This window comes from Symsagittifera roscoffensis, chromosome 7 (genome assembly GCF_963678635.1).
Source record: "Symsagittifera roscoffensis chromosome 7, txSymRosc1.1, whole genome shotgun sequence".
Taxonomy (NCBI): Eukaryota; Metazoa; Xenacoelomorpha; order Acoela; family Convolutidae; genus Symsagittifera; species Symsagittifera roscoffensis.
In genome coordinates, this window is record NC_087068.1 from 51,598,077 (window position 1) to 51,613,595 (window position 15,519).

The window sequence follows — 15,519 nt, forward strand, 5'->3', positions numbered from 1 at the left end:
ATGAATTTAAACTACAAAAAATTTTTAAAGCTGAAACTATTTTCAGTATCAGTCAGAGAATAATTTTAAAAAGAATGAAATCATTTGCTTTCTTCTCTCCTCTAACTCCGCAGAAAATTTGTAATTCTCTAGATCATCTGTTTTGACTAAGAAATTTAAGATATAAGCGTAAGATTAAGATTAGTATTAGACTAAGAAGTTGTATGAACATATCCGGCCGAAATGAGATAGCGTACAGAACAGACAGTGTACCCATATCCGAAACTACTCTATGAGAAGGCCACCCCGGACTCAATCTCAGTATTGACATGAGTAGCCAGAGAAAGCGTTTACATACCCGCGAAGTTTTTCGTACCGAAAAATGAGTTAAACTTCATATCTCATCCTAAGCAAAGTAATATTGCTGTTGAGGTTGAGAAATTATGTCGGTACATCAATAAAAAAAACTTCAAACTGATTAACTCAAGATCATAATCAGCAAAAATGATTTCCTAATTTTAATAATAAGCGCGTCAGAAAAACCAAACGAAATAACCATAATTCTTACCTGTTCATTGCATAATGAAACGCCCCCGGTTCCTGTTTCATATAATCGATCGTTCCTAACGACTTTCGAAGTCCAATTACTTTTAAGGGTTGTCGAAAACGTCCATGGAAAACTCCCATTCGATACGAGTAACCCCTATCGTTTTGCAATCTGTTCGACTGATCTCTTGAAGTTTCGCATATCATTTTTGTAGCCTCAACCATTTCAAGATTCGGATTTTTCAATTTGTCGAATAGTAGAAGCTCGTTTGCGATGAGTGCATGTTGATGAGCGTCAATTATCTTTCCTACATGGATCAAGTTAACATACATCCCCCTAACTAGAACAAGTTAAGATTTCTTTCACAACAACATTTATTTTCTTATAAAACGGCTCAGCATTACGTGTAAAATGCTCGATTCTGATTGGCTGAAAAATCCAGCGTTGAACCAAGTTAACATCTTCCTCCTAAATCGATCTAAGGGGGATGATGTTAACTTGTCCCTCATCCTACACTTTTCCATTCTAGAGAATTGCTCGCTGAATGAATCACTTTAAAGTAAAAAAAGCAGTTAAACAATTTGACCCGAAATTTTGGTTGAAATATGTTCTAATTAGTTTCTCCATGCGAGAGGAAGCCGTACGTTCAATACGAGAGAGCTAATGAACAAGATTATTGAAAAGTGTTTTCTCAAAGACCCAAAAATGGGAACTGATCAATGGCTCCAAAACTTGTCAAATAACAAAACTTGTTGTTTTTTCTTGGGCTCATCTTTTGTTTTGGTTTTTAAGGGCAAGTCTAGAATTGATAATTTCCTCCCATTTTGATTTTCTTGTTAACTGAGACGCGACTACTGTGGCTGAACCTACTTTTCTTATTCCTAATGGAATTTCTCACAGCTTATTTTTGCAACGAGAGACGTTTTTTTTTCAACGTAGGGCTACATTTCATTTTTTTATCGGATAAATTGTGGATTCTGCGATTCGCAGAGGATCTATGAAAGGCTATCCAGCCTGTCTAAGCATAGGCCTGTCTAAGCATAGTCCGAGCATTCGAAGTCAAAAGATCGTTTCCGTTAGAGCATCTTTAAGATTAACGGGACCTCCCCGTCAAGTATAAGCGATCTCCCGTGCGATCAAGGGCAAGCCGTCACCGGCGACAATTAAGCCCCATTCCTAGGGGTAGGTCAAACTTTCACTACAAGAACTGTCTTAGAGGTCCCCTCAGCTGTTCAGGATTGTCTCTGATGTCCGATCAAGGATAAGCCATCGCTAGTGCTATATCAGCCCTACCTTCCTTCTGGCGGCGAATCGAAGTACCATTTCAAAGACAAACCTTTTGCACAAACCCCATTGCTTCAAATGCTATACTGGGAGATTCCTGACCTCGGTCATCTCTTCAGCAAATCGGTGAATATAACGACAAATTGTTTACCAATAGATTTCAACCAAGCATTGTAAGCACGGTTGAAGCTGACATCCGTTTAAAGAAAGCTAATCACAATATTCTCACAAGCATTTACAGTTTAAAAGACTTCAAACGGCTAGATACAAGCCTCTCTACTTTCAACGACAAACCACTGTATTGGAGTCATCGGTTTGAGTTTGTCCACTCAGCAAAAGGGATCAACCCAAGATTAACAACTGTGTTGGGAAAGCTAACAACCATGTAGAAATCAGAAAATTAGATAATACAAAATCTGTGGTACTAGCAGGTTGCACTAGTAAACTATACAATTTGGAAAGTTTTAGGGACCGTGATCCTCGAGTTATTATCAAGCATGCTGCAAACTTATCAAAGTTAGTACGCATCTTTGGGATCAACGAATACATTTCAGATTTTAACTACAGTTACTTTCCGAGACTACCATCTGAAGTATAGATGAAATGGGAAGAATTCTGTAAACTCCACTGTCTTGAAAGCGCATGTTGCAAAAAACAACGGATTGGTTAAACAACAACTCAATGGCGTGGTAGCCCTGGAGCATGTGTCGTAAGAAACAAAGTCAAAAATTTTTATCGAATAACTTACGTTCCAACGACCAAGATCATCAGTTACATGGAAAACAGTCCTGAATATAGCACAGAAAAGCAGTTTGACGACAAGTTTGTTAAAATGGAACATTTCAGCGCAACAGATTAGGAGCAGCACGAAATTTAGTGTTGTCCCTTTTGCTGAAATTGAATTAGTTCAAAGAATCAAGCAAGCAAAAGACAAAAAACTTCGTTTTAATCACCAAAGAATTCATCTTTTTACTGAATCAACTCAGATGTACCAAAAAGGCAGATCCAATCACCAAAGTATCCCAACATGTGAAACAGATCAACAGCCCCGATAACTATTTTTTCTTGCATTCTGCTCCTGTGGTTGAGGCTTGCTAACAAATCAAGATTCCACAAAAAAAACATCCATATTTGTATAAAGAAACTAACCAAATACGCTACAACATCGAACACAATTTTTGTTGTTTGCTACTCCTGATGGCATTGCACGGTAATTCTCAATTTATCCGAACCAAAAACAGATTTCTAGACCTCAATACTAATCGTACTCAATACTAATTAGCGAGCTTAATCCAAACTAATGCCCCTTCCCAAGAGTTTTCACGACTTGCGTGTTAAGGAAAAAAAACCGTAAACTCTTGTCGAAAATAATTAGGCTATGACTAAATGATCAGACTGATTAATTGATGGTTTTCAGTAAGCAAATGAAATCTTAAAACAAGGATAGCCTGCCCGCACCGAAGTTTCATGGATAGTAATCGATTATATTGGATTTTTGTTGACAGTCTCAATAAAATTACAAAACAAATCGATTATAATCGATTAAAAATCGATTACGTGGTCTAAATTTGACATGATAATCGATTATATTGAAAACATTTTATTCAACAAAAATCCATTATAATCGATTATTACCCATGAAACTTCGGTGCGGGTGTTACTGTGCAAGTAGCATAGAATGTTCAGACCATAGTCTTAGAAAATAAAACAAAGTTTTTTAAAATTGTTGTCGTTATTTTTCGGCGTGGTGTGATCAGAGTATTAAGTATATTCAAGAGTCATAGTAAAATAAGCAAATTGAAAAAAAATGTTGTAGAAAAATTACTGGAAAAATGAAAAAAAAATCATGCAGTTTTCTGAATTTTTGAAAATTTCGGTTGCAAAAGGCGCTTACCCGCACCGAAGTTTCATGGGTAAAAATCGATTATATTGGATTTTTGTTGACTAAAATGTTGTCTATATAATCGATTATCATGTCAAATTTAGACCACATAATCGATTTTTAATCGATTATAATCGATTATACTGGAAAAATTTAAATCCATTATAATCCATTATAATCGATTATATTCCATTTTTATTTTCAATATAATGGATTATTTTTTGTACATAAAATCCATGAAAATTGTTTAAATTTTGGAAATAATGACTCTAATTTTTGCAACTTTCTGCAAAACTCGAACGAACACGTTCATCCAGGGGCAGCCAATATGTAGTAATTTTCCAAAAAGTGCCCAAAAACAGCTTTTTTGACCAGCTCCGCATGTCAACCCCCCCCCCCCCCCCGCCCCAACGTACCCCCGCCCAACGTACCCCCTCTCCAGTGTACCCCCCCAACCAACTTATCGAAACACCCACCCCCCCCCCAACGTACCCCCCACCCACGACGTACCCCCCAACTCACGACGTACCCCCCAACCCACGACGTACCCCACAACCCACGACTTACCCCCCAACCGACGACGTACCCTCCTCACGTACCCTTATCCCCCCAACGTACCCCCCCCCCAAACGTACCCTCCTCACCTACCCCCCCCCCCCAACGTATCCCTAACCCACGACGTACTCCCACTCTCTCTCTAGTTAGGGGACATCTAATTGTAGTAAGGGTAAGCGTGGGGAGTTGGTGTGGGATCTATAGGTAACTTTTTGTAATTTTTCATATCTCGATTGAAAATAGGAAAAAATAAAATTAGGCGAGAGAACAAAATAACTAACTTAAGTTTAACAACTTTATGAAAAAATGAAAACAACACACAAAAAGATTTGAATAATTAGATTATAATCCATTATAATCGATTAAAATGGATTATTTTTCTTTTGATAAAATTTTTTGAAAATAATCGATTATAATCGATTATATTGGGATTTTATTGATTAAAAAAATATAATCAATATAATCCATTTTCAATCGATTATAATTGATTATTTTTGCAATTTTGTAGAGACTGACAATGAAAATCCAATATAATCGATTATTATCCATGAAACTTCAGTGCGGGTAAGTACTCAAAATAAACTAACGTTACTCATTTAAAATTAAGTAAGATTGCTTGCTCGCTTTATTCGCTCGAAATGAGTCAAAAAATTACAAAAGCTTCGAACCGGTTTATCTCGACACAACAAAACTTTTTTGAATTTTTTTTTGGCTGTTCCGAATCACGACTGAAAAAGCTTTAATATGATATATCACTCAACCCAGTCGGAAGAATATTTTTGAATTCTGAGTTTGCCCCAACGAAAAAAGATTCAATGAAAAACTTCAGTATGAAGGGTACTAGTATCTTCGGCGGCAATATAAACTTTTTCTTTTTTTGGATCTTTTGAGGTATAAGTTTTTCCATTTTGATTTTACAAATTTGACGTTGAATTTGCCCTCATTTTTCTTGAGTTGAGTTATTACGGCAGCCATAACTTCCTGACAAGCTTTGATTTTTATATGCATTCATCTTGAATTGCAGCATCAACTGCAGATTGTGTACAGCTGGCAATATGTTAATGTTATTTTTTAACGTTTAAAAAAATGAATTTAGAGCAGTTCTAGCTTGGCAAATACGAAACATTTTTTTGTGATTTCATTGTTTTCTATAAGGATAGCAATGTTTTCCAAATGGTAACACCCACCTGAGTTTGCCCCAACGATAAAAAGATTCAATGAAAAACTTCAGTATGAAGGGTACTAGTATCTTCGGCGGCAATATAAACTTTTTCTTTTTTTTGGATCTTTTGAGGTATAAGTTTTTCCATTTTGATTTTACAAATATGACGTTGAATTTGCCTTCATTTTTCTTGAGTTGAGTTATTACGGCAGCCATAACTTCCTGACAAGCTTTGATTTTTATATGCATTCATCTTGAATTGCAGCATCAACTGCAGATTGTGTACAGCTGGCAATATGTTAATGTTATTTTTTTAACGTTTAAAAAAATGAATTTAGAGCAATTCTAGCTTGGCAAATACGAAATAATTTTTTTGTGATTTCATTGTTTTCTATAAGGATAGCAATGTTTTCCAAATGGTAACACCCGCTCCTTACAGCTCACGTGTTTTTTTAGTGATAACGAGACAAGCAAGCTGGGTGAACTAATTGAAAAATTATCAAAACAGCTGAGGAACAGAAACAAACTCGTCGCGCCAGAAAAAGTTTGAAAACTCTACCAACTGTTATAAGAGCTGTATGCTAAACTGCACATCAACCAAATACCTCTGTCATGCTTTATCGTCTGTCAAGTCTAGTGGGAATTAGGGGAATGTATGATAGGAAAGAATTGTTCCCTGTTGCCGTTGAGCCACATCGGTTGAAGCCGAAGAAGAAGACAAACTTCTCAACGTGTTGGATGGTTTGTCCAGACCATTCTTTGCAGTCTGTGGTCGCAGTTGGTTCGAATTCGTCAAGTCGGCTCACATTATCGTCGATTATTTTCTTCATTTTACTGCTTTCCAGTTTGGGAAAATAGGGCGTTTCTATTTCCGGATAGATGGAATTATTTTCTTGAGGTTTTATCTGAGATTTTCGTGAAGTAACTTCATAGAGAAAAAGCATAACTAACAAGAAGAAAATAAATTTAAAAAATTTTTTTTCCGTCTTCCCGATCAACGTCATTTTAAACTTTATTAAACACACAGTGCTTTATTAAACATTTAAATTATCCGGACAAAACGCATAAAAATTGAAATTTAAACAAGTTTTCTCAAATTCGAACTAAAAGAGATGAGGGATAAATATAGCAGAATTATTATTATGCAATTGGTTTTGCACAATTTGGTCCCAAAACTTTACACCAAAAACGGTCATTTTAGACTTATAAGTCAATTAATAATTACACCAAAGATACGAAATCAATTATTGTCGAAAATATATCAAAGTGAGCCTCTTGCGTGGCTTAACAAAATTCAAGGAGGGCATACTCACCGAAACATAGCAAAAATTGCTTTATTTTTGTTTGATCGCCAAAATAGTAACTTTTACTATATAAAAACCAATATTTTTTCAAAAAAAACTTATTAAAAGTTTCGCGAACTTTTTGGAGACTATACTCTTCTTAAGATTTGTTAAGCCACATAAGAGACTTAGAGATTTGTCTACTAGCCACTAAGAGAGATTTGATAAAAATTTGATAGCAATTGGTTTCATAGTTTTGGTGTAATTTCTTGACTAAAAAAGTCAAAAATGATCTGTTTTGGGGTAAAGTTTGGGCACGAATTTCGTAAATTAAATTGCACCATATTAATTCTGCTATAATTCTAAGCAATCAGTGTATCTTTTTTTTGCTAAAGTCAACTCAATTTGAGAACAACGCGTTTTAAGTTTCAAATTTCATGCGCCTTGTCCGAATAATTCAAATCAGCACGGTATACTCGAACTAACAATTTAAAACAGTAATACAGATTCTGGATCAATTTTTAAACTTAAAACAAAGGTTTTGCTCTCAATATTGTCATTAAAATGTTAAAAGCAAAACCATAGCTTTTTTGTATGAGATTATTTTCATTTTGTGAGATCTGCGCATGAATGTATTTTTTGTACATGCACCTGACCATTTTCTTGTCCGTTGCATGTGTCTTTCACATATTAAAGAATATATAGTTCGTGAAACACTTCACTAAATGTGACAAGACTGCTCGTATGTTATGAAAAGCCCCGAATGTTCTGACTGTCCTCTACTGTCGATCACAATCTTTTCGCTTAAAAAATTCTTATAAAAATTTTTAAATTTTTTTTATTGGTGCAAGTTTCCAATAAAGTGACGGAATATTTTTTTTACTCGGGGTGGTTTTTTTCTTTAGGTAATTTTTGACCTGCAATATCCAACAGTACTCCATGCGCATTAGGAGGCAATTAGAGCATTCATGGTGTGGGGAGCGATCCATGGTTATTGAAAATCACAGAGGTGACGCACAGACCCCTAAATTGACTTTACATTAACTCTGATACCAGTTTAAAACGGACTGAATAGTACTTATTATTTCCAAAACCTAATCGAGACCAGTTAAAGGCAGTCGGAACCTTCGCCTTGTTACACGAGGAGTCTTGATGTTCCGACTTTGCAAAAAACTGCAGAATGCTTCAAGTTGTTATACATAACTCCGCCATACAAAAAAATTAGGGATTGCGCTTTTAGCGCTACAAAAGACTCGTGTTTTTTTTTGAATATTTCAGCCTCTTATCATCGGTAAAGGTACGATTAAAGTCAATTATTTCTACCACTCATATTCGGATCCGACTCTTCTAGGGAAGATCGGTTTTCGGTAGTTCAAGAAACATAGGTCGCAAAGTATCAATTTAGTAAGATTTTATCGTCAAAATAACAGCAAAATAAATTGATAATGAATGCAGAAAGTATCGGAAATTTCCTGAAAAATAATCAACCATTAACACAGACTAGAAATGACTATAAATCTTAAAACTCACACAAAACCATTTTTGTATCAATTTTTTTGCAGCAATAGTTGCGACCGCAAACACAAAAGTAAGCAGCCAAAAACCTGTTAGCAGTCAAAAAACAGTCAAAAACTTGTTAGAGGTCAGACAAGGTCGAAAGTGATTGGTTTTATGTTTTGTGGTTATACGAGCTTCCGTAGTTTTTTTTACACAATTACGTAAGTATTACGTAATTATTGCATAAATGTTACAAAATTACTATACAACTATTACGTAATAGTAGGAAATAAGGTAACCGAACCTTTTCCCTATTAACAACTAATTGGCCATATGCCCTCGGGGGCGGGGGGATTTGGAACTGGAATTGGACTTTAACTTAGACCACTAGGCCATGTGTTCTTATTTGGCTTTGGTTTTACTGCATTTATAGTTCCAGTTTACAATTGCTTTGCACACTTACATTTCAAGTGGAAACATCAATGGCCCTCCTGAAATGCCCATAAGACTTATGCCATTGTTTTGAATGGCCGCTACGCTGCGATAATTTCCATTCTGGTAATGGATCTCGACTGCCTACCTAAAGTGACTGCTTCGGTTAGTTCCTGCGCGGTAATGGGCAGTGATATAGCGTGCGATGGATGATGAACCGGTATGGGTTGCTGGTGGTGCAAAAAAGAGGCTGACTGAACGGTACAGGCAGAGTTAGTGCTGTGGCGTTATTTGACGTACCTGTAACATAAAAAAGTGCAGGGTAGATATTGTGAAGAAACTACGAAGGCTGATATTTATTCGTGCCTCCACTCGTGCGTACCAGAATGCGGTGCACAAAAGTGCAGGCCGACTGATGTTGTGGTAGGCAGGATCTTGTATGCTTGTGAGGAAGGCTACAAGTAATTGAAATGTATGTCTGAGTAGTATGGGACTCATGAGACTTACGAGAGCGGGTGACTGCGTTGGAGAAACAGGAATCAACAACAACAAATTAAGTCTGGAAGAGATATATTGACTAATTCGTTGTGGTTGTGAGGGGGGGGGGGGGGGGCAAGAGAGTGTACAAAGCCAGCGTCAGTGTTAACTGCGAGTGCATGTGAAAACATATCATCATGTTTTGCATTATCGACGCCACTCGATGGTGGCCTTAAAAGTTAATATTTTTGCATTCGTGTAGAAGTTCTGAATTTTGATCAGAAATCATATCAATGAACATTAATTACGTTTGTGTTGAATCTTTTCTGTTTTCTCGCACGTGTAAATTTCGTTTTTTATAGGAAATGAATTTATGCTGTGACAGAACTTGCTTGAACTTGTGGATCACAACTGGAGTATGTATGCTTGGAGAATGTTTCCATCAGGAAAACAAGTTTTTTGGCATTTGAGACAACTCCTTATTTATAGTTTTGGTTCATCTAGGAGTAGGCTTAAGAAATTGTTGCTCTCTCAAGAGGTGAGGAGATTCGCCTACAGATAATGAAGAGTTTGAGGTTCCAACCTCTAAAACCCTCTATTTTTTCTGTTGGTTCTCTTCTCTGTTCAGAGATTGCACGTCTTATGGGGTAAGTTTAAACGCTAATTAAGCCTCATTTGAAATTTCAAAAAATGCTTGTCTTACAATTTCCATATATGAAAAAATGTTTATCGTACAATTTCCATATATGAAAAAATGCTTATCTTACAATTTCCATATATGAAAAAATGTTTATCGTACAATTTCCATATATGAAAAAATGCTTGTCTTACAATTTCCATATTATATGATAAAATGCTTGTCTTACAATTTCGACATATGAAAAATGTTTATCGTACAATTTCCATATATGAAAAATGTTTATCCTACAATTTCCATATATGAAAAAATGTTATCCTACAATTTCAATATATGAAAAAATGCTTATCCTATAGTTTTTTTTTAACAATTTTCTGAGTCTATAAAACTGTAGGAAATTGTAGGATAAGCATTTTTTCATATATGGAAATTGTAAGATAAGCATTTTTGGTCAACCCGGGCCATGAAAAAGGGCTAGTGTATGGTATGATATGATACAGAAAGAATAGTTATGAATACTGAAATCACGATGATTAAATGCGGATGGACTAGGGGCAAATACACTCAGGTTATGGAAGCCGTTGAATTATGCGCTTTATACAAATTTATGGGCTCTGTGCAAAACTATGGGCTCTACTAAACTGACAAATCAATTGCGGCTTTTCATTTTAACTCGATGACGCAACGGTTGTATCTTGGCCTAATTCCCTAAACCAAGACTCTGTTCGTTCACCAGCCTTAGAGGCAGAATGAGCCGATCTGGCAGCTACTTCGTCGAGAACTGAGAGGTCTCTCGAAGCTCACATTCAGCGACCTAGAAACGATCTAGTTCTTTCAGCTCCAAATTCGACTTTTGTTCCTATGCACGAAGTGAGGCCTCAAGGTGGAGAATTGCCAATGCATGATCACAGCTGCTTGACTAGAAGAATTTACTCAATTGATTCTGAAACCTGTGAGGTACCATCGTCAATGGCGATGGTTTTGAGCTATCACAGTTTGATTTAGCTTTATCTATCTATTGACAAAATTTTCTATCAAAAACATGTGATTATCAATCATAACTTGATTTTAACTTTTGCTTTTGTCCGGTTGCTCCTGCTATTGATAAGCAGTTACTTTTCGGTGTAATTTTTGGCTTTAGCGGGCGTCACATCTATCAACCGCTCGCTGCACTCTATCTTCATAGTCCTTAAATCTTAAGTTTTGCCTACTCCTATCATTAAATAGTTTTCTAACCTTAGTTTGAAAATTTTCACTCAAATTAAAGACGCCAGGCGGTTTTACAACAAAAAACGGGGTGCCAAAGTTGAGGTGTTCGATATAAACGACAGAATATAACGAGAAAAAGCTCAAGTGGAGCTGAGCCGCAACGCAACAATCACAACTTCTAGGAGTAAATTTGAGGTTACGAAATCTTGACACAATCAACGTGATGAAAAAACTTCAATTTCAGAACAAAGGAAAGCCTACTTCTTTAAAACTCATTCGCACAAGCAAACATGACTTAAGGCTGACGGCATAATTCATATATAACTTGAACAATATAGGTACGTCATTAAGTAAGAATATTACCGCATAACAGAGATTTAAGAACCATTTTGAGCAAGAACCGACCGGTTATAACTTGTAGCTAAGTGCTGACGGATAATAGCGGAAGGGTTTCTGTAGCCAAATGTAAAGAACTAATGTTGAAGAGGTTACCATTGATCGTAAATCGTGCGGAAAGAGGCACAAGACTGCTCGAATCAGGGCGAAACCCTGAATGTTCCGACTGCCTTTTAAGGTTTTATGGAGCTATAATAACATTAAAAAATAAATGTAAGAAAAAATAATAGAAAATTTTTTTTCTAAAATTTGAAATTTTTTATGAAAATCATCCCCCACACCCCATATTAAGCACAAAAAGATAGATTTTGCTCCTTGTAACAAATCAATTATGGCAAATAAGCTGCTTTCAACCAATTTGGAACGATTTTTAAGACGGATTAACTCTCCGCTCACTCGTTAATAGCGCGAAATATATCGCGCGTTAATTGTCTCAAATTGGCCAAAACGGCAATTTTTAAACCCCCATAACTTTACGATAAATGATCACAGGTAAAATATATTTTCAAATTTGAGCTCAGGACAACAATACTTTTTGAATGATGTAAAAAAATTCCGTCAGAAATGGCTAGTTAAAAAGTCGAAATTTGTCTGAAGAAAAAAAACCCAACCCGAGCACAAATATTCCGTTACTCTCGTATCGAAAGTCGGAACAATAAGGATGAGTCAAAGTCGTAAAGATCTAAATATCAGAAAGAGAAAAAACATCTGAGAAAAACTGTTTCACGGTCGGAACGAGTTGTAGAAAAGGAATAGTTTTTTTAGACGCCCTAGAATCGAATCGAATCGAATCGAATTAAGTAAAAATGTTACCGCATAACAGAGATTTAAGAACCATTTTGAGCAAATACCGACCGGTTATAACTTGTAGCTAAGCGCTGACGGATAATAGCGGAAGGGTTTCTGTAGCCAAATGTAAAGAACTAATGTTGAAGAGGTTACCATTGATCGTAAATCGTGCGGAAAGAGACACAAGACTGCTCGAAACAGGTGGAAGCCCTGAATGTTCCGACTGCTTTTTAAGGTTTTATGGAGCAGTAATAACATTAAAAAATAAATGTAAGAAAAAATAAAATGAAATTTTTTTTTAAATTTGAAATTTTTTTAATGAAAATCATCCCCCACACCCCATATTAAGCACAAAAAAATAGATTTTGCTCCTTGTAACAAATCAATTATGGCAAATAAGCTGCTTTCAACCAATTTGGAACGATTTTTAAGACGGATTAACTCTCCGCTCACTCGTTAGTAGCGCGAAATATATCGCGCGTTAATTGTCTCAAATTGGCCAAAACGACAATTTTTAAACCCCCATAACTTTACGATAAATGATCACAGGTAAAATATTTTTTCAAATTTGAGCTCAGGACAACAATATTTTTTGAATGATGTAAAAAAATTCCGTCAGAAATGGCTAGTTAAAAAGTCGAAATTTGTCTGAAGAAAAAAACCCAACCCGAGCACAAATATTCCGTTACTTCGTATCAAAAGTCGGAACAATAAAGATGAGTCAAAGACGTAAAGATCTAAATATCAGAAAGAGAAAAAACATCTGAGAAAAACTGTTTCACGGTCGGAACGAGTTGTAGAAAAGGAATAGTTTTTTTAGACGCCCTAGAATCGAATCTGAGCACACCAATTTATCTAGTTGATTAGTCCAGACACAATGCACAGGAGCAGTTTCAAAGAACGCAAATGCTTTACAAAGAAAATTTGAAAAAAAAATCGTAAAAATTTTGCCTTATCTCCTCAAAACCGTTCAAAATTTTTGATAATTTCCAATTTTTAAATTTGTTCTGTGATAAAATTCTTCAAAATAATCTACTTTTAACTACCCTGGTCTGACTTTTCATTGACATTTGGGCATTATTGTTAAAATCGGTGGTGTTTGCGTTCAGAAAGAAAGCTCTTTTAATCACTTTAGTAAAACCCAAAATTTCAGAAAAAAAAACGCTTTTTTAATCACTGTAGTAAAACGCAACCCCGTTGGGCCTGGAAGGGCCAGGATGAGCACTGGCATTGGCGATTGCTAAACGTTGTCTCACAGCTGCTAAAGAGACTTTTTTCCTCGTTTGTGGTGACAAACTGTTACGATATGCTTCACAAGTCAAGAGAGGGTATCAAACCTTAATTCTATACCAAAAGGTACGAAACCACAAAATAGCGCTCTAAAACAAATGCAACAGTCTATATGACTTTTACAAGAGCAATCTTCTCAATCTATGACATAAATACATCAGATAGATACCCCTGCGAATTGAAGTTGATGAGAATTCGTTGCTTGAAGAGCGCGTAATGCTTTTTATTCAATCTGTTTTTCCTCTTACTCTTAGCATCAACTGATTCGAGGTTCTTGGAACTAAATTTTAGACCGGGATTGAAAGTAAGTATCACAAGCTGACTACGAAATGACGACGGTAGCTTTTCTAATGCGTGACGCAACAAACTTGAACCAACAATAAAAAACGTAAAAAGCGTAATAAACGAGAAAAAAACGCTGCAGAATACTAAAAAACACAATTTTTTTCGAGTAGATTTATGGAGCACTGCATAAAATAAGTTGAATCCTCTTTAAACTTTCGGAATGAACTTGAGGTCGCCGGATCAGGCCACCTTGATCTTCAGATGGTTTTTGCTTAGTATATGTACCTGATTATACTTGTGACGTGCAGTCAAAAATGTATGGACTTAAAAAGTATGGACTTTTCAATGTATAAAACTTCAAAAACCAGCAGTTAATTCGGGTGTCGTATGAGGTTCCCAGCTTTCTAGAGAACTGGTAACACGCCAACCCAAATGCTCTGAAGACTAGACTGCCTTGAAAACCAACCTCACGCGGCTACTCTAATATGCTCTGGCTACTCTAATATGCTTTAAAGAACTGGCCACAAGTTGTTTTAACTGCTGTAGAACTAACATGGAGACTGCCACCACGCCCATCAAATTTTGTGGTTGCTCGTAAAGGGTTGATCGGTCTTTGATTAACTACTGATTCGAATTGATAGAAGTATCAATACTTCTGACAGAGTCTAATCGGAAGAACAACTAAGCGATTTCCAATAAATTGACTTCGTCAAAAACGGACAGTAAACATTTTTGCTCATTTCAGCAGCATAAACCACTTGAAAATCAACGAACGTACATATTTTGACTACCAACCACTTTGAGTAGCCGAAGCTACCGGTTAGATAATTAATCGATCAAGTTTGCTCAAGGTTATGACTTAAAGAGATAGAGAAACTGGAGAATAAATAGTTCAAGCTAGTTTCAGAGTGATTTGATTGCTTCGATAATTCCTGTTTTCTGATTAGCTAACATCTCGCTCCGGATAATTTCATTTCCAGTTTCGAGACGACCAGTCGCATGTATTCCCGAAGATCCGGTGCCTCCATTGTTTTGCTGATTTACCTAATACATATTTCCAAAACTCTAAAAGGGAGGAACCGATTGTTGTGCAATTAGCAATAAGGACGGATGCCGGTAAAAACCGGTAAAAACCGGTAAAAACCGGTAAAGTAACCCTTAATATAATTTATTTCAAGTTTTTCATTTTGTGAATTGAGTTAGAACGACGAAAATTGGAAAAAAAAACGAGATTAGCTAGTTTTATTTCTTTTTTCCTAGAACTATTCAATCTAAATCAGACAACCCGCTCTGAAGTTGCATAGATAAAAATTGACGGTTTTTGAATTTGTTTTTCTGGGTAAAAAAATACAAATGATCCGGTATAATAATTTTACAAGGCTTATTGTTTCTTGAAACAAAAAATTCGTTGTACATTTTTTATTATCGAATAACTTTCACTATACTATGATATACGTGAGCAAGTTAAAGTAAACGTGCACAAAATCTTTTACAAATTTTTAAATAGAACTGGTTACTTGCTGTTCTATTTTAACATTTTTTTCTGCGAGACTTTAGTTCTTTTTTTTTCAATTTTTGTAATTCTTTTTTTTTCTTCAATTTTTTTCTCATTTTATTTAAAAACTTTTGTAAGATGGGGATAAAATTTGGAAAATCTAGGTTTTCCTTAAGTATGTATAGATTAATGCATGCAGGAGCGTAATTAAGATTTTCTCGAGAGAAGAATGACCAATTTAATTTCCCTAAATAATCGAGTTAGCCGCACAATCAATTAGGTTGCGAACTTTCTGCAATAGTGAAGAAACAAATGAAAGA

General features: G+C 35.7%; 1 protein-coding gene across 1 annotated transcript in view; it reads right to left on the reverse strand.

Annotated features, from left to right (window-relative positions):
- LOC134851370 (uncharacterized) overlaps positions 1-7,186 on the reverse strand; it is a 48,252-nt gene extending 41,066 nt beyond the window's left edge. The window contains exons 1-3 of the mRNA XM_063867426.1: positions 7,169-7,186; positions 6,085-6,419; positions 548-832 (exon numbers count right to left, since the gene is read on the reverse strand). Of these exons, the coding sequence (XP_063723496.1) occupies positions 548-832; positions 6,085-6,413 (614 nt within the window). The 5' untranslated portion in view covers positions 6,414-6,419; positions 7,169-7,186. The remainder of the gene's footprint in view (positions 1-547; positions 833-6,084; positions 6,420-7,168) is intronic.
- Between the last annotated feature and the right edge of the window lie 8,333 nt (positions 7,187-15,519).